General features: G+C 49.2%; 3 protein-coding genes across 5 annotated transcripts in view; 1 reads left to right on the top strand and 2 right to left on the bottom strand.

Annotated features, from left to right (window-relative positions):
* Positions 1 to 252: 252 nt before the first annotated feature.
* LOC307207245 (UPF0449 protein C19orf25) lies at positions 253 to 7444 on the bottom strand. 3 transcript variants are annotated; one of them, XM_079961060.1, is made up of 3 exons: positions 7365 to 7444; positions 2460 to 2622; positions 253 to 1691 (listed from the first exon to the last, which is right to left on the bottom strand). In XM_079961060.1, the coding sequence occupies exons 2-3, from the start codon at positions 2593 to 2595 to the stop codon at positions 1495 to 1497; spliced, it is 333 nt and encodes a 110-aa protein (XP_079817186.1). In that variant the 5' UTR covers positions 2596 to 2622; positions 7365 to 7444; the 3' UTR covers positions 253 to 1494. The 3 variants fall into 3 exon arrangements, with proteins under 3 accessions (XP_079817186.1, XP_079817188.1, XP_079817187.1); XM_079961062.1 differs by lacking the exon at positions 7365 to 7444 and adding an exon at positions 6283 to 6297; XM_079961061.1 differs by lacking the exon at positions 7365 to 7444 and adding an exon at positions 2727 to 2925.
* A 1578-nt stretch (positions 7445 to 9022) lies between these two features.
* MRPL54 (mitochondrial ribosomal protein L54) lies at positions 9023 to 15663 on the bottom strand. The gene is made up of 3 exons (XM_079961041.1): positions 15509 to 15663; positions 11252 to 11408; positions 9023 to 9260 (listed from the first exon to the last, which is right to left on the bottom strand). Exons 1-3 carry the CDS (start codon positions 15615 to 15617, stop codon positions 9128 to 9130), a joined length of 399 nt encoding a protein of 132 aa, XP_079817167.1. The 5' UTR covers positions 15618 to 15663; the 3' UTR covers positions 9023 to 9127.
* Positions 15664 to 18737: 3074 nt separating this feature from the next.
* Positions 18738 to 19074, top strand: part of GAMT (guanidinoacetate N-methyltransferase) — a 245576-nt gene continuing 245239 nt past the window's right edge. The window contains exon 1 of the mRNA XM_079960881.1: positions 18738 to 18786. Within this exon, the coding sequence (XP_079817007.1) occupies positions 18753 to 18786 (34 nt within the window). The 5' untranslated portion in view covers positions 18738 to 18752. The remainder of the gene's footprint in view (positions 18787 to 19074) is intronic.

Raw genomic sequence — 19074 nt, 5'->3', positions numbered from 1 at the left:
CAGAGCAGCACACGGAAACGCCGTTTACCTTCCCGCCAGAGCGGTACCTATTTATCTACTTGCACTCTGACGTGCTTTCGAACTGCTAGGTTGGCAGGAACTGGGACAGAGCAACGGGAGATCACCCCATCGCGGGGATTTGAACCGCCGACCTCCCGATCGGAAAGCCCAAGAGGCTCTGTGGTTTAGGCCTCAGCGTTGCCATTGTGAAAACAGCGACTGCCTAGGTACATAAATGCAGAGAGCTGAACGTTGTCCGAAAACTGCATTTTAATAACAGCTTCTTAAGTTAAACCAGAGGTGAGAACCAGCAGCCTCGGGACCTAGCTTTTCCCCCTTTCCATACTGAAACACCCATCCCGACAAATGAACAAATGACGCCCCCCTCCCTTTCCTCTCTGTCCCCCCCCCCCGCCCCCAGACCCCCAGACACGGACAACTTCTGTTTCACTTTCCTGACAAATCAGCTCTAGGCACAAATCTAGTGGGAATTCCGTTCACAGTCACCAAACCCACGTCACGATGGAGCCTACGTCAAAACACCAAAATGAATCCGTAAGCCGTCGAGCCACCGCCCTACCCCACCCCTGCTCCCTTCCCCGAGTTCATCAGAAGCCGGCCCTCTTCTTTGCGCCGCTCACGCTGGAGGGGCGCGGGGTCTGCCCGCGGGGCCCTGCTTTTCGCAGGCTGGAGAGCAGCCTCTGTTTGAAGAATCTCTCGCTGTACTCGAGTCCGTTCAGGTGCCTCAGCACCGGGGGCATTTCCTCCCGCGAGACGCCCACGTAGACGGGGATGACCTTCGCCCCCTCCCGGTGCACCGCGTGGTCGAGGTTCCACTCGGCCACCCGCCGGCACCAGGGGTCGGCCACCGAGCGGGGCGTCAGGAGGAGGATGGCCACGCGGCTCGCCTGGATGACCTCGCCCACCACGGAGAGCTCCGGCCGCCCCGCCACATGGTCCTGGTGCTCAACGTACCCTCGGAAGCCGTGCTCTGCCAGGAGCTGGCAGATGGCGGTGGCGACGGCGTCGTCATCCAGGCAGTACCAGAGGGAGAAGTCGTAACGGGGCAAGGGGGTTGTCATGGCCGAAGTGACGCAAAAACGCGGGGGAACGAAGAAAAACGGCAAAAATAAAAGCGGGCTAACCCTCCCTGTTCGCCCGGCCCCTACCCTCAAAAGTCCACCTGTCCCAGCTTAGAAGGGAGAGCGCCCGACGGTAACAGCTTGCCTTAAGTCTGTGCGGACGAAATGAAACAAGGCCCCAGAAGGGAGAGCGGATGTCATGAAATCTGGGGAGGCAAACCGCGCCATCGTCAAGGCGGCGTGGAACGGGGCAACTGCTTTGGCACACATTCACAAGACCGAGCACACAGACAGTGTTTGAGTGGCGTAGCTTATGCATGCTGGAGCCGCCGCCGCGCACAGCGGTGGCGCGATACGGGCCGGCTGCTCGGGGCGCTTCGTCGCTGGCCCGCCTCCTGGAGCGGGCGTCATCTCACAAGGCTCTCTGCTTCATCTCCAAGATCCCCTGCTCTAGAGTCGCTCCGGCCAGCTTGAGCTCCTCGCACTTCTCCTTGAGCAGGCTACAGGCCATCTGGAGGCGGTGGTTCATCTCCACGTACGACTGGGTCAGCCGGTAGAGGCGCTCGCGCTTGGCCTCAGGGTCTTCGTTCTTGGTTGGGGAGGGCAAATCTGAGCGCAGGCAGAGAGAGAGAGAGAGAGAGAGAGAGAGAGAAAACAATGGTGTGCTTTTCCAGGGCGGATGAAAATCAATGATTTTTAAAACGAAAAGGAGAAGGCAGATTTCTTGCATGGGACTCGAACCCACAACCTGGGATTAAGAGTCGCATGCTCTACTGACTGAGCCATCAACAATAATAACATCATCGGCATGGCTGTGACTACAATTATTATTGCTATAAAAGGTAAAGGGACCCCTGACCATTAGGTCCAGTCGCAAACGACTCTGGGGTTGCGGCGCTCATCTCGCTTTATTGGCCGAGGGAGCCGGCGTACACCTTCCGGGTCCTGTGGCCAGCAGGACTAAGCCGCTTCTGGAGAACCAGAGCAGCGCACGGAAACACCGTTTCCCTTCCCGCCGGAGCAGTACCTATTTATCTACTTGTGCTGGCGTGCTTTCGAGCTGCTAGGTTGGCAGGAGCAGGGACGGAGCAACGGGAGCTCACCCCGTCATTGCGGGGATTCGAACCGCCGACCTTCTGATCGGCAAGTCCTAGGCTGTGTGGTTTAACCCACAGCGCCACCATCCCCACAAGATCAGCTGCTAAAACTAAAGCTGCCCATCTCCTCACAGCTGTCTATGTCTCTTCTTCTCCAGGGTTTCCCCCCAAAGCAATCTGAGACTGAGCCTGGGTATCTTGCCTTTGCTCCTCCTGCTTCATGTCTCTCTTGGTTCTGGGAGGCAAGGCACGTGAACAAGCCCCATGGGGAAAGGGTTACCTTCACTGGGCTCAGCCAGGAGGACGAAGACGGGGTCGTTGGGCTGGGCGCGCTGCACATCTTCGAGAATCTGCTCCGTGCTGGGGGGCTCGGGACGTGTGGGCAGCACCACTCGCTTCTTGGCCTTGGAGGTCATTGCTCAGAAACAGCTGCCGGCGGGGCACTGGAGGGAGAGAAAGGAGGGGTGGGGATCAGAGGGGGCGCTTGGAGAGAGACGAGGGTCCCAGGGGATCCCAGGGTGTCGTTCGGAGCAAGGCTGTAGCTCACCGGTAGAGCAGCTGTTGCTTTGGGTGCGGAAGGCTCCAAGGCTCAATTCCTTCGCCTGCCTGCTTGAAGCCCTGGTGTGCCAGCCGGCGAACAGAACAATAATTTATTATTTACACTCCACTCATCTGGCTGGGTTTCCCCAGCCACTCTGGGCGGCTCACAACGGAATACAGTGGTACCTCGGGTTAAGAACTTAATTCGTTCCAGTGGTCCGATCTTAACCTGAAACGGTTCTTAATCTGAGGCGCACTTTCGCTAATGGGGCCTCCTGCTGCTGCCACGCTGCCAGAGCACGATTTCTGTTCTAATCCTGAAGCAAAGTTCTTAACCTGGAGCAACCAATTCCTGGTTAGCGGAGTTTGTAACCCGAAGCGTCTGTAACCCGAGGTACCACCGTGCAGTGGTACCTCGGGTTACATACACTTCGGGTTACATACGCTTCAGGTTACAGAGTCTGCTAACCCAGAAATAGTACCTCGGGTTAAGAACTTTGCTTCAGGATGAGAACAGAAATCATGCTCTGGCGGCGCAGCGGCAGCCAGAGGCCCCATTAGCTAAAGTGGTGCTTCAGGTTAAGAACAGACCTCCGGAACGAATTAAGTACTTAATGCGAGGTACCGCTGTATTAAAAACACGATAAAACATCAAACATCAAAAACTTCCCTAAACAGGGCTGCCTTCAGATGTCTTCTAAAAGTCAGATACAGTGGTACTTCTGGTTAAGTACTTAATTCGTTCCGGAGGTCCGTTCTTAACCTGAAACTGTTCTTAACCTGAAGCACCACTTTAGCTAATGGGGCCTCCCTCTGCCGCACGATTTCTGTTCTCATCCTGAAGCAAAGTTCTTAACCCGAGGTACTATTTCTGGGTTAGCGGAGTCTGTAACCTGAAGCGTCTGTAACCTGAAGCATCTGTAACCCAGGGTACCACTGTATCACCACCACCAGCCAATCAGCCAATGGGAGTCATAGCCCTGCAATATTTACAGCGCCACAGATTCCTGATCTAAAGATATTTTGTCGGCCGGCATTGTTCGATCAAATGCAAATTTAATCTAAAGCAACTGGGGGCTGCAACTCCCGGTAATTTATTTCCAGATGGAGGGGAAGGCCTCTTCTCTGCTTCCCATAGTCCTATTTTATTGAGGACCATAGAACAGGGCTCATTTGAACAGGAGCTGCCGAGTCACAGAATCATAGAGTTCGGAGGGACCAACAATGCAATGCAGGAATCTTCTGCACAACTTGAATCCACAACCCTGAAATTCAGAGTCTGGTGCTCTGCCGACTGAGCTATCCCAGCTTCCTTTTATTTTTACAGTGGTGCCTCGCAAGACGAAATTAATCCGTTCCATGAGGCTCTTCGTATAGCGTTTTTTTTCATCTTGCGAAGCAAGCCCATTGACGGCTTAGCGGATTAGCGCTATTAGCGGTTTAGCGGCTTTTAGCGGATCAGCTGATAAGCGGCTTAGCGGCTTAGGAAAAGGGGGAAAAAAGGGGGGGAAACCTGCAGGAACTCGCAAGACATTTTTGTCTTGCGAAGCAAGCCCATAGGGAAATTCGTTTTGTGAAGCGCCTCCAAAATGGAAAACCCTTTCGTCTAGCGGGTTTTCCGTCTTGCGAGGCGTTCGTCTTGCAGGGCACCACTGTATTTCATTTTTAGGAGAGCGACAGCTCAGGGGGCAGAGCTTCTGCAAAGTCCCAGATTCAATCCAAGCCTGGGACCTCCAGGTTAAGCTGCCAGCCAGTGTAAGACAAGCCAGAAGGATCAAGCATCTGATTCAGCTTCCCATTTAAACCATCGCCTGATTCGGAGCGCCATGAGGACTGCAATCTTACTTTTTAAAAAATAAAACAAATGAAAGTGTGTAGCTTGGCGGCGCAACATCGGTTTTACATGCAGAAAGTCGCAGGTTTAATCCCCACTGCCCCAATGCCATGGGATCTCTAGGTCGGAGGGGAAAAGACCCCCTTCCTGAAACCGTGCAGACCAGCGGCGTAGCATGGGTTGTCAGCACCCGGGGCAAGGCAAGTAATTTGCGCCCCCTAACCCGGGGCAAGGCAAGTAATTTGCGCCCCTAACCCCTAACCTGCCGCCGCTGCCAGCTTCTTCTTGCTGCTGCCTGGGCTGGGGTATTTACGGTAAGGTAGCCACGGCGGCGGTGGCGGGGGGTCCGTGGCAGGTGATCTGAGGCGAGTTGCCGCTGGCGCTGCCGCCCAAACGACGCCGCTTGCCCAGAGGAGGAGGGCAGAGAGGCGAGGAAAATGCAACATGGTCCAGCAGCTGCAGCAGCAGCGGCGGGGCTATGAGGAGGGGCTGCCTGGCGCGCCCTCCGCGGCCCTGACGCGTGGGGACCGCAGCGAGCCCTGAGAGCCGCTGCCTGCCGGACGCCTTCAGCTTGGATGCGCGCACAGCTCGTCGGTTCCGCGAGACATGGGGCTCTGCTACAGCCTGCGCCCGAGGCTCTTCGGCGACTCCGGAGGCGGCGAGCGTGCCCCCCCAGATGTTGCGCCCGGTGCGGCCAGCCCCCCCTGCACCCCCCACGCTACGCCACTGGTGCAGACTCTCGCTGCCATTCAGTGCTGACGGTCTGACTTGGATAACCCCCTCACTTAATTAAAACAACAAAATTTGCACTGGTCAACCAGAGTTTCCAGAAAAATCAAGCCAAAGGAAGTATTTCCTGCAGTGGTGTTATTTCGATGCCCATCAAAAACTGGAAGGAATCTTAACTTTCCCCTTTATCAGCGTGGTGGGTAAACCGCTGGACCAAATTGCCAAATCTTCCCCCCCATCCTCACTCTGGCAAGCCTTCTCCCCATAACCTGCCCCCCCTGCGCAAATCCTTCCCTCTCAGTCCCTGTCTTCTCTCCGACCAGCCTCTCAGCATGCAAATCCACAGTGCGCTGCCCTAATAATCCTTCTGGAAAACCCGCAGTTGAATTAAATTTGCGGATTCATGATGGGCGTGTGTGTGTGTTTTTGTGCCTGCTGCTATATTTTGGGTGGAAATGGATTTTCTTGGGGGGGGGGGAGAGGAAGGGAGGAGAGGACAGTTGTACGGATAAATCCTATCTTCTTTTCTTTCCAAAAAATTCTCCGGTTCCCCCACACCCTCCCCCCCCCAGGATGGTTAGAAAGGACAGCCCATTCATCCGAAAGGGGTTCGAGAACATTCAGTCAAAGCTCTGCAGTGTCTGTGCAAAGAAGGGGCTCAATGCAGGATGCGTGCAGGGTGGGGGGGGGGGAGAGATCAGGGAAATATATATATATATATATATATATATATGGAAGAAAAAGAATAGAGAATTTAACAGTTCTGCAGATACCACACCCACCACCCTTTCTGCAAACTGCAGCCTCTATTTTCTGTCCTTCGCAAACCAAGAATCCTTTCTGGTCCGTCCGTGTCCCCCCCATCACTAAAACCACCCCCCTAACCAACATTGCTTTTCTTCGCACACCCCAGGGGGCTATTTTTCCTGTTCTTTACAGTCCCCCCACCACAAAAAAACCCCTCAGTTTTCACCACCCAGCCCTGATTATGACATCTCACCTCTCCCATCTCCATCATCTCCATCAAGACCTTTCCTGCTTCGACGCCAACCCCCCACCTCCCGGTTTTCTCTTTACCTAATCCCCCCCCCTCCAAGTTCCTCTTCCCCCTCTCCCCAGATTCCTCCCACTTCCCCCCCACCCAATACACACAAGTCACCCCACCCAGGCGCTGTCAAACACACACGCCGCCTCCCGTCTCTAAGCCTCTCAAGGAACGTCTGTTGCAGCTTATTCAGCGTCCCCCCCCCAAAAAAAACCCAAACAAACCCACACCTGGCCCTATTAGTTTCCCACCCCCCTTCCTTCAAGCAGATCTCTTCCTCCATTGTCCCACCTGCACCCTTCTTTTACACCCCCCCCCCCAATTCCCTTCATCATCTGGGCTCTTTCTGCATCTCCACCTCCCATAATAATAATAATAATAATAATAATAATAATAATATCACCCCACCATCAAGAAGGACCTCAGTTATTTCTATCCTTGTTCATTTCATCCTGCTCCCCCCCCACAAAAACCCCAATATTCCACCCCATAGCAGCCTTCCCCTGGGTTTCTCTCCTTTTATCAACACCCCCCATGTTATCTAACCATTTGCACCAACCACAAAAGCCCCCCCAGGGGGGAAAAAATGCTTACTGCCTATCCTCTCTCTTTCCCCCCCCCTCTAAAAAACACCAATTTTCTCCCCTGTAGCCCATTGGGGGCACTTGACACGTCGCCCACCCCCCACCCAAGACGAATCCCGCCCCCCCACACAAATAACCATAATAGTTCCTGCGCCCCCCCAAAAAAAACCACTCCCCCCCCAAAAAACACCCACTTACCTCTCCCCCCCAAATAGGACCCGTTTTCCTCCTCCCTTCTCTGCCCCCCAAGCCAAAAGCCCCCACCCCACATAATTTAAGGCCCCCCCATATTTGAGACCCCCCCCAAAACCCATATTATACCCCCCCAAATAAGACCCATTTCCTTCCTCTTTCTCCCCCCCCACAAGTCCACAAAGGTTCAACCCCCCCCAGGTTAAGCCCCCCCAAAAAAACCTCCCCCCTCCCCCCAGTTAGCCCCCCTTCCTTCCTCACCTGCTCTTCCTCCCTCCTCCTCCTCCTCCTCACCTGAATCCCTCCCTCCCTCCTGGCCCCGCCCCTCCTCTGGGCCCCGCCCACTTCCTCCTGGGGAGGGCAGCGACTTCCGCTTTCCGGCCGCCGCCGCCTCACTTCCGGTTGGTTGGGCTGTTGTTGTTTTCCCCTGTTGGAGCGAAGCGCCGGCGCTCTATTCCTCCGGCGTGCGTCTCTATGGCCCCCGCAACGCCTTCCTCTGTTGCCAAGGCGGGCGAGCTGCGGATGGGAGCGTAGAGCTAGGAAAGGGGAGAAAAGGGTAGAGGGGTAGGTCTCGCGGCGGAATGGCGAGAACTTTGCTGTGCTAACAGCTGCAATCAAAAATGTTCCATTGCAAATCGGGTTTATTATCAAAATGCAAGTGGTTTCTCCCCAAATTCAGCTGAAAATGCAACTTTGCTCCTTGCAGACAGCTGGAAGTCTGCGCATTTTGATACTAAACATGATTCGCAAAGGGGAGGAAGGGTTTGGGTCATTTTTGATGGCAACTGAATGTGAAATATATTGTGCGTATATCTGCGTGTGTATTATGTATATTTGATTGACATGTTTGAAATGTCTGGGGAAACCCATGTCGAAAGGGAAGATTTTTTAATTTCCTAAAAAAAATACCTTCAAACCTTTTGAAATACGGCAAGCCTAACTCAGCACAAAAGAATATACTGAATTGTTTCAGACGTTAGAAGCTGCCTTAAACAGCCAAATCATCGCCCCATTTAGAATTGCAGAGTTGGAAGGGGTCCCTAGAGTCATCTAGTCCAGCCCGCTGAAAATGCAGGAATCTTTTGCCCAGTGTGGGGCTCACGTACCCTCCAAACGTCCTCATTTTCCAGGGACGGTCCTGGATAACAGTGTTTCTGATTTGATTCTGGAATCTCCCGGTTCCCTTTTTCTCCTCCCTTCCACATCTGGGAGAACAATTAAAAGTGGAGTGTCTGTATGTGCCAAAACTGGGTCCCGGGCATCCCTACATCTCGGCTGCGCAATTGAAAGAAAATACAGCGGTCCCTTGGTTCTCAAATGCCTTGGTACTCAAACAACTTGGAACCCAAACACTGCAAACCCGGAAGTAAGTGTTCCGGTTTGCAAAATTTTCAGAAGCCAAACATGCTCCGTTTTGAGTGCCACACTTCCGTTTTGAGTGTTACACTGAGGTCTGTCTGTTTTTGCTATTTATTTTGCATTTTTGTTTGTGGCTTTTTTGTTTTTGTGACTGTGTGGAACCCAGTTCAGCTACTGATTAATCGTGTAACATCAGTGCATTGTTTATTACTTTCATTTTATGGATCAATGCTCATTAGATAGTAAAGCTCATGTTAAATTGCTATTTTAGGGGTTGTTTTTAAAAGTCTGGGATAGATTAATCCGTTTTGCATTCCTTTCTAGGGGAAAGCAAGCCTTGGTTTTGGAACGCTTTGGTTTTGGAACGGACTTGCGGAACGGATTAAGTTTGAGAACCAAGAGACCACTGTAGTAAAAAGCACAGGCTGTTCAGGAAATCACTATCCACAGTATCCAGTGATTTATGTTTATTTTTTATGGTTTTTAAAAAATGCAATAAAATAATTTAGAGGAAGAGGAGGAGGAGGAGGAGGAGGAGGAAAATCACAGGGACTATCCTGCACGGTCGAGGTTTTTATTGGCCAACATTTACACCAAGGGAGACATAAAAATAGAAAACAAGGTCCTTTCCCAGCAGCCAACCGCCGCTTTCACAGGTCTCCGCATCAAAATGACCGGACCTTCTTGAGTTTGTTTTCCTGCCAAATGTTCAGCTTCCGCAGCTTTCGCCAATATTCGTGGGTCTCTGGGTCCAGCTCCTCCAGCTTCTTGGGGGGCCCGAGGTACATCTGGAAAAGCCTGGAAGGGAAAGGCGACGGGGTGAGCCGAGAAAGGGGGAGAGGGAATTGCGTGACGGTCGAGAGCGCGTCATTGCGCCTAGAGGCTAATCTTCTACTTGGACTACTGCAATGCGCTCTCTGTGGGGCTGCCTTTGAAGGTGACCCAGAAACTGCAATTAATCCAGAATGCGGCAGCCAGACTGGGGACTGGGAGCGGCCGCCGGGACCACATAACACCGGTCCTGAGAGGTCTGCATTGGCTCCCAGTACATTTCCGAGCACAATTCAAAGTGTTGGTGCTGACCTTTAAAGCCCTAAACGGCCCAGTAGACCTGAAGGAGTGTCTCCACCCCCATCATCCAGCCGGGACACCTGGGTCCATCTCCAAGGGCCTTCTGGTGGTTCCCTCATTGCGAGAAGTGAGGTTACAGGGAACCAGACAGAGGGCCTTCTCGGTGGTGGCGCCCGCCCTGTGGAACACTCTCCCACCAGATGTGAAGGATATAAGCAGCTATCTTCTTTTTAAAAGACATCTGAAGGCAGCCCTGTTTAGGGAAGTTTTTAATATTTAATGCTGTATTGTTTTTAACACTTGATTGGAAGCCGCCCAGAGTGGTTGGGGAAACTCAGCCAGATGGGCGGGGTATAAATAATAAATTTTTTATTATTATTATTATTATTATTATTATTATTATTATTATTATTATTATATTCCCTCGGTAGAATGACGGATCTGGTGTAGGACAGTTAACTCTTGGTTTCGCCTAAACTCAAATGCCCCTGGTCTAATATCCCTAATGCTGCAAGATCCCAAAGCGCCTGGACTGAAACTGTCCATCAAAAACTTCACTCTGGTGGTTTATCCCCACAACAGTTACTCACTTTGAGTTTCAGTAAAGCAAACAGTCTAATTTGTCTGCGCCTAAATGATATTGGAGGGACACGGGTGGCGCTGTGGGTTAAACCACAGAGCCTAGGACTTGCCGATCAGAAGGTCGGCGGTTCGAATCCCCGCAATGACGGCGTGAGCTCCCGTTGCTCGGTCCCTGCTCCTGCCCACCTAGCAGTTCGAAAGCATGTCAAAGTGCAAGTAGATAAATAGGTACCACTCTGGCGGGAAGGTAAACGGCGTTTCCGTGCGCTGCTCTGGTTTGCCAGAAGCGGCTTAGTCCTGCTGGCCACATGACCCGGAAGCTCCCTCGGCCAATAAAGCGTGATGAGCGCCGCAACCCCAGAGTTGTCCGTGACTGGACCTAATGGTCAGGGGTCCCTTTACCCTTTACCTTTAAATGATATTGAGCGTCAGAACAACTTGGCCACAATAAGGACATTTTGCCCATGGCATGACTGTTTTCCACCTTCCCACTTTGACTCTCTGGCACCCTCTCTGCATAATCTAGCAATTCTAAAATATAGACGCGCTTTTACTCTCGCAAGATTGAATGTCTTGCCCTCGGCTGGACTTGAGGGACAATTCAAACAGATCCCACACGAAAAACGTCCCTGTGGAGATGGCAGTCCCGAATTTGTGGCGCATGCCCTTCTGTCTTGCCCTCTTTATAAAGACTTGAGGAATGAGATTATCACCCCTTTTTTGTCGTCCATCCCGTGTCGCCCAGCCACTGCCACTGTGTCCTTTCTCCTGGCAGATCAAAATGAGCAGGTGACAGCAAAGGTGGCAAGGTTTTTCGCTGGGGCAATCAGAATAAGATCCACTATTTGACTATTGATTCAAAACCTTACTTCTTCTATGCTATGAATTCAGTATCAAAAGTATTCTTGGCTACCAGATATATTTCAGGCATGGGGGTGGGGGGCAAAGACCTTTCCGAAATAGCTGTTCCTCTGATTCAAAACAGGAAATCTGAGGTTCCTCAATGCACCGCCCCCCGAATCTCTATCTGTTTGCACACACCCTGTGGACTAGAAACTTGATTTGTTAATTTAAAAAAATTAAAATAATGTCTGCATTTCTACAGAAGGTTGGCTCTTCGTCTGCCTCAAACTCACCATTCCGGATATTCCGAGTCCGGCTTCAAAGCTACCTCTGGGCCTTCCTTGTAGATGTTGACCCCCACGGCATGGGTGGTGAGGATCGCGGCGTCTTTGCAGACTTCGGGACCCTTCATGTCTTCTTTGGCGGGGCCTTTCCCTCTGATCTTTACACCTGGATGAAAACAGCAAGAGAAGGGAAATGATCCTTAATGAATTGGGGGGGAAATGTTGCCTCCATTGTCATTGAGGTTGCTGGGAACGGACCAAAGAGGAACAGGTCTTAAAATTGGTTGGGAAACAAAAGACCTCTATGATACACTGGGCAATAGATACAGGACATAATATAGATTTTTAAAAAGTATTTAAGTACACCTTCTTGAAGAAACCAGAGGCCTTTCTCCTGGGCATGGTCGGCCAATTGGTGCCAAAGAAGGATAGAACTTTCTTTATGTACTGATGTTACACGATCAAAATCAGTAGCTGAACTGGGTTCCACACAGTCACAAAAACAAAAAAAGCCACAAACAAAAATGCAAAATAAATAGCAAAAACAGACAGACCTCAGTGTAACACTCAAAACGGAAGCGTGGCACTCAAAACGGAGCATGTTTGGCTTCTGAAAATTTTGCAAACCGGAACACTTACTTCCGGGTTTGCAGTGTTTGGGTTCCAAGTTGTTTGAGTACCAAGGCATTTGAGAACCAAGGGACCGCTGTATTTTCTTTCAATTGCGCAGCCGAGATGTAGGGATGCCCGGGACCCAGTTTTGGCACCTACAGACACTCCACTTTTAATTGTTCTCCCAGATGTGGAAGGGAGGAGAAAAAGGGAACCGGGAGATTCCAGAATCAAATCAGAAACACTGTTATCTAGGACCGTCCCTGGAAAATCAGGACGCTTGGAGGGTACGTGAGCCCCACGCTGGGCAAAAGATTCCTGCATTTTTCAGCGGGCTGGACTAGATGACTCTAGGGACACCTTCCGACTCTGCAATTCTAGATGGGGCGATGATCTGCCCACCCTGGAAGAATGGCAGATGAAAGCAATGGACTATATGGAATTGGCGGAAATGACTGGCAGAATCCGAGACCAGAGAGAAGAGTTGGTGGAAGAAGATTGGAAGAAATTTAAAGATTATCTACAGAAACACTGTAAAATTATTGAATGTTAATATGACGTTGGAATGAAACGAAGCGGTTTTAGTAATAAGGTTAAATAGGAATATGTAAAAATGGATTAAGAAATAAGATAAAACAAAGAGGGCAAGGATTTGCTGAATTAACTATCTGAACTGGAATACAAAAAAGGGAGGTGTGAGGAAGTCATGAAAATAAGTAAATGAATTGTAAGATATAGAAAGAGGGACTTATTTTTAACTGTTTTTATTTTTTCTGTAATTTGTATTTTTTGTTTTTATCATTTTTGTAACCTTTTTCTTATTGAAATTTTAATAAATATTATTTTTTTAAAAAATAATAATATAGATTTTAATCTCTGGGGGGAACTTTGGAAGAGCGATCCGAAGTCTACAGCATGTTATTCCTTGAAGGAGAACTACCTGAAAATGATTTACACATGGTATTTTACTCTGAGTAGCCTTCCTAAGATGTATAAGACGGAATCGGATATGTGCTGGAGATGCAGTGAGAATGAGGGTACATTCTATCATATGTGGTGGACCTGTAAAAGGGTATTGGGGAAATAATTCATAATGAATTGAAAAAAATTTTTTAAAAGCACCCCCCCCAAAAAAAAAAAAACACAGAGTCCTTTATGTTGGGAATAATTCAGATGGAAATTCTCAGGTGTCAAAAAAGGCTATTTCTGTACGCAACAACTGCGGCCCGTGTTTCGCTAGCCCAAAAATGGAAAACGAGCGAAGAACGCCAACTTAAGCTGATGGAATATGTGCAGCTTGCAGACCTAACATATCGAATAAAAGAACGAAGAACATACATTCAGAGAAGATTGGAAAACGTTTCCTGAATATATGGGAAATGATTGTGTACAGCTGAAAAGGCCGGCAGCATTGAGAAAAATTCAACAGTGTAAACAAGTTTTGATGGATGCAATAACGAAGAACCGAATGGTACAGTTTTCGTAGAAAGGTTGCCCTCTGACCATGTGCAGAGTTCCCCCAACCAGCCTCCCTTTTAGGGGGAAAGGAAGGAAGCAGAACCTCCACAGCGCAGTGCAGTCTACCTGCAAATTGGCCACTACAATGCAATACACTGTCTACCTGCAATATTGTCTACAGTCTACATACAAATTGGCCAATACAATACAATACATTGCCCCTCTGACCATGTGCAGAGTTCCCCCAACCAGCCTCCCTTTTAGGGGGAAAGGAAGGAAGCAAAACCTCCACAGTGCAGTGCCGTCTAACTGCAAATTGGCCAATACAATACAATACTATACAATACGTTACCTGCAACATTGTCTAGTCTACCTGCAAATTGGCCAATACAACACACTGGCCCTCTGACCATGTGCAGAGTTCCCCCAACCAGCCTCTCTTTTAGGGGAAAAGGAAGGGAGCAGAACCTCCACAGCGCAGTGCAGTCTACCTGCAAATTGGCCAATACAATGCAATACACTGTCTACCTATTTTAATGTTGTATTTTATTTTTGTTTTTAAGTTTGTAATCATTCATCTTGTTTTTATTATTGCTTGTAAGCCGCTCCGAGCCCGGCCTTGGCTGGGGAGGGCGGGGTATAAATAAAAAAATATTATTATATTACCTGCAATACTGTCTACAGTCTACCTGCAAATTGGCCAATGCAACACAGCACATTGGCCCTCTGACCATGTGCAGAGTTCCCCGAACCAGCCTCCCTTTCAGGGGGAAAGGAAGGAAGCAGAACCTCCACAGCGCAGTGCAGTCTACCTGCAAATTGGCCAATACAATGCAATACACTGTCTACCTGCAACATTGTCCACAGTCTACCTGCAAATTGGCCAATGCAATACAGCACATTGGCCCTCTGACCATGTGCAGAGTTCCCCCAACCAGCCTCCCTTTTAGGGGGAAAGGAAGGAAGCAGAACCTCCACAGCGCAGTGCAGTCTACCTGCAAATTGGCCACTACAATGCAATACACTGTCTACCTGCAACATTGTCCACAGTCTACCTGCAAATTGGCCAATGCAATACAACACATTGGCCCTCTGACCATGTGCAGAGTTCCCCCAACCAGCCTCCCTTTTAGGGGGAAAGGAAGGAAGCAGAACCTCCACAGCGCAGTGCAGTCTAACTGCAAATTGGCCAGTACAATACAATACAATACAATACGTAACCTGCAACATTGTCTAGTCTACCTGCAAATTGGCCAATACAACACACTGGCCTTCTGACCATGTGCAGAGTTCCCCGAACCAGCTTCCCTTTTAGGGGGAAAGGAAGGAAGCAGAACCTCCACAGCGCAGTGCAGTCTACCTGCAAATTGGCCAATACAACACACTGGCCCTCTGACCATGTGCAGAGCTCCCCCAACCAGCCTCCCTTTTGGGGGAAAGGAAGGAAGCAGAACCTCCACAGCGCAGTGCAGTCTAACTGCATATTGGCCACTACAATGCAATACACTGTCTACCTGCAATATTGTCCACAGTCTACCTGCAAATTGGCCAATGCAATACAGCACATTGGCCCTCTGACCATGTGCAGAGTTCCCCCAACCAGCCTCCCTTTTAGGGGGAAAGGAAGGAAGCAAAACCACCACAGTGCAGTGCGTCTAACTGCAAATTGGCCAGTACAATACAATACAATACAATACAATACGTTACCTGCAATATTGTCCACAGTCTACATGCAAATTGGCCAATGCAACACACTGGCCCTCTGACCATGTGCAGAGTTCCCCCAACCAACCTCTCTTTTAGGGGAAAAGGAAGGAAGCAGAACCTCCACAGTGCAGTGCTGTCTAACTGCAAATTGGCCAATACAATACAATACAATACAATACGTTACCTGCAACATTGTCTAGTCTACCTGCAAATTGGCCAATGCAACACACTGGCCCTCTGACCATGTGCAGAGTTCCCCCAACCAGCCTCCCTTTTAGGGGGAAAGGAAGGAAGCAGAACCTCCACAGCGCAGTGCAGTCTACCTGCAAATCGGCCACTACAATGCAATACACTGTCTACCTGCAACATTGTCCACAGTCTACATGCAAATTGGCCAATGCAATACAGCACACTGGCCCTCTGACCATGTGCAGAGTTCCCCCAACCAGCCCCCCTTTGCAAAGCCCCCCTCCCGGGATCCTGGCTTACCGCCGGCCTTCTTGGCGTAGTTGCGGAGCCCCGGGCCGGGCCAGAGGACGCTGCGGGCCGGGGAGAGGCGGAGCACGGCCCGCAGCTGCTGCAACCCGGAGAGAGCCATGAGCGCGGAGAGGCTGCCCGGGCTCGGCGGAGGCGCACGGAGTCTGCGCGGGAGCCGCAGAGCATCCTGGGAAATGTAGTCCGCTTCTTTGAATTTTTTTTATTTTTTTGCAACGCCGAATGCAATTGCATTCTGTTCCTGATGAGGTGACTTGTTTTTACTGATAACATTTTGTTGATTTTCAAAAACAAAAAATGAAATAAAAACAACAGTAAAAAAATATAGACAAATTTTTATTATTTTATCCTATTTTTTGAAGTTGTGATAAACTCTCTCTCTCTCTTTATATATATATATATTGTACATTGCAGTTAGCAGAGACTCCTGATAATGTGGCTTGTTTTATTGGTAACATTTTCTTAATTTTCAAAAACAAAAAAACAAGAATAAAAGCAACAGTAAAAAAATCACAGACAAATTTTTATTATTCTATTTTATTTTTTGAAGTTGTGATGAACTCTCTTTATGCGCGCGCGCGCACACACACACACACACACACACACACACATATATATATATATACACATTGCACATTGCAATTAGCGGAGATTCTATGGCTATTGATAAATTCCAGCATTAGAAATACTCAACTATTGGAATTAATGGAGACTCTAGCCCTTAAATTATATTGGCTGCATAAATTCCAGTACTGGGAATACTCAAGAGTTAGACCTATTGGAATTAATGGAGACTCTAGCCCTTAAATTATATTGGCTGCATAAATTCCAGTATTGGGAATACTCAAGAGTTAGACCTATTAGAATTAATGGAGACTCTTGCCCTTAAATTATATTGGCTGAATAAATTCCAGTATTGGGAATACTCAAGAGTTAGGCCTATTGGAATTAATGGAGACTTCAACCATTAAATTATATTGGCTGCATTTTTTGTTGTTGTTGTTTAGTCCTTTAGTCGTGTCCGCCTCTCCGTGACCCCCTGGACCAGAGCACGCTAGGCACTTCTGTCTTCCACTGCCTCCCGCAGTTTGGTCAGACTCATGTTCGTAGCTTCGAGAACACTGTCCCACCATCTTGTCCTCTGTCGTCCCCTTCTCCTTTGCCCTCCATCTTTCCCAACATCAGGGTCTTCTCCAGGGAGTCTTCTCTTCTCATGAGGTGGCCAAAGTCTTGGAGCCTCAGCTTCAGGATCTGTCCTTCCAGTGAGCACTCAGGGCTGATTTCCTCCAGAATGGAGAGGTTTGATCTTCTTGCAGTCCATGGGACTCTCAAGAGTCTCCTCCAGCACCAGAATCCAAAAGCATCCATTCTTTGGCGATCAGCCTTCTTGATGGTCCAGCTCTCACTTCCATACATCACTACTGGGAAAACCAGAGCTTGAACTATACAGACCTTTGTTGGCAAGGGGATGTCTCTGCTTTTTAAGATGCTGTCTAGGTTTGTCATCGCTTTTCTCCCAAGGAGCAGGCGTCTTTTAATTTCGTGGCTGCTGTCCCCATCTGCAGTGATCATGGAGCCCAAGAAAGTAAAATCTCTCACTGCCTCCATTTCTTCCCCTTCTGTTTGCCAGGAGGTGATGGGACCAGTGGCCGTGATCTTCGTTTCTTTGATGTTGAGCTTCAGACCATATTAAACTCCTTGGACAATAACAACACAAAAAACAGCGGCCATTTGTTGTGGACAAAGGACAGCTGGACATATAAAGGCCCCCATTACCTTCAGTAGCTTGGGGCCTCATCAAACCTAAATCCGGCCCTGGAAAGGGTTCATGCGGCCCCCGTTAAGTTTCCAACAAGTGAACTTGGCCCTCGGGCTCTAAAAGGGCCCCAACCCGACCTTCTTCTGTGCCTTTTCTTCTGAGCAAAACGGTGCAACGTTCTGGGTTTGTTCCGATATTTTAAAATTCACAATAAGGATAACGTTCAACTCTGGGTCTTGTTAACAGAAAAATCCGAGGGCTCCCTTGGACAAAAACAGAGACACCAACTAGGATTACTTGGAGCAAAACAGCAGCCTGTAGGCTTGGACTTTATTGATCTGTTGCAACAGGGTGCTCTCCTCATTTGCAGGATAGAGGAAAGGACCCAGAAAAATGGTGTGCAAGGCCTTATAAAGACTTTTGAAATTGCCCCCCTGTAGATCAAGACCACCGCCAGAAACATCACACATACATCACAGAAGGGGTGTAACCTAAGACCACCCCTCCGATACATCACACCTACGTCACAGGAAAGGCGGTCTACAACAGAAATTTGAAGGTTGTTTTTTTCCTGTCCTTGTTTATCTCCTGTCTGGCTGGTCACTTGATTGGATTGCCTGGGGAGCCTGGCCAGTCTTTTGTAGTGATAAATACTTAGTTCCTGGGCCAGGTCACAGGCTCACACCCTATTCAAACACGTTGTTGTTGTTTAGTCGTTTTCGTGACCCCATGGACCAGAGAACACCAGGCATTCCTGTCCTCCACTGCCCCCCGCAGCTTGGTCAGACTCATGCTGGTAACCTCGAAAACACTATCCAACCATCTCATCCTCTGTCGCCCCCTTCTCCTTGTGCCCTCCATCTTTCCCAACATCAGGGTCTTTTCCAGGGAGTCTTCTCTTCTCATGAGGTGGCCAAAGTACTGGAGCCTCAGCTTCAGGATCTGTCCTTCCAGTGAGCACTCAGGGCTGATTTCCTTCCGAATGGAGAGGTTTTATCTTCTTGCAGTCCATGGGACTCTCAAGAGTCTCCTCCAGCACCAGAATCCAAAAGCATCCATTCTTCGGTGACCAGCCTTCTTTATGGTCCAGCTCTCACTTCCATACATCACTACTGGGGAAAATCATAGCTTTAACTATACGGACCTTTGTTGGCAAGGTGATGTCTCTACTTCTCAAGATGCTGTCTAGGCCTGTCATTGCCCTTCTCCCAAGAAGTCTTTTAATTTCGTGGCTGCTGTCACCATCTGCAGTGATCATGGAGCCCAAGAAAGTAAAATCTCTCACTGCCTCCATTTCTTCCCCTTCTATTTGCCAGGAGGTGATGGGACCAGTAGCCTTGATCTTCGTTTTTTTGATGTTGATGTTGATATTCAAACACAGACATACCCTTAAGACAGGATTTGTGAAGGAAAAGACAACGGGGAGGCTTTTCCACTTTGACCTTGCAGAGAAAACATTTGCTCAGTTTAGGAATCAAAATGGTTCCAGGTCGGTCTTCCTGTGCTGATCTATGTACGTGGTTGGTTGGTACGCTTTTGAACATTGCCATATATCTAAGACCATAAAATTCCTATTACACTATCCCTGCCGAAAGGAAGGTCTGTTTGGGAGAAGGCCTTTTCCTCGTTGATATTTTGCTGACATATGAAAGACAACGATGCCCCGTCATGGATTTTTAAACAGAATCTGATCCCCCAGCAACTTGATCTGCTTGCAAAGAGATCTTCCGAAAGCCCGGGGAAAGGAAGCAGGTTAAAGAGGAGAGAGGAGTCTTATTACGACCAGAAAGAGAGAGGATTC

This window comes from Podarcis cretensis (genome assembly GCF_951804945.1).
Source record: "Podarcis cretensis genome assembly, chromosome: 18".
Taxonomy (NCBI): domain Eukaryota; kingdom Metazoa; phylum Chordata; class Lepidosauria; order Squamata; family Lacertidae; genus Podarcis; species Podarcis cretensis.
Note: the sequence above shows the minus strand (reverse complement) of the source record. Positions and strands in the feature narration are given on the sequence as shown.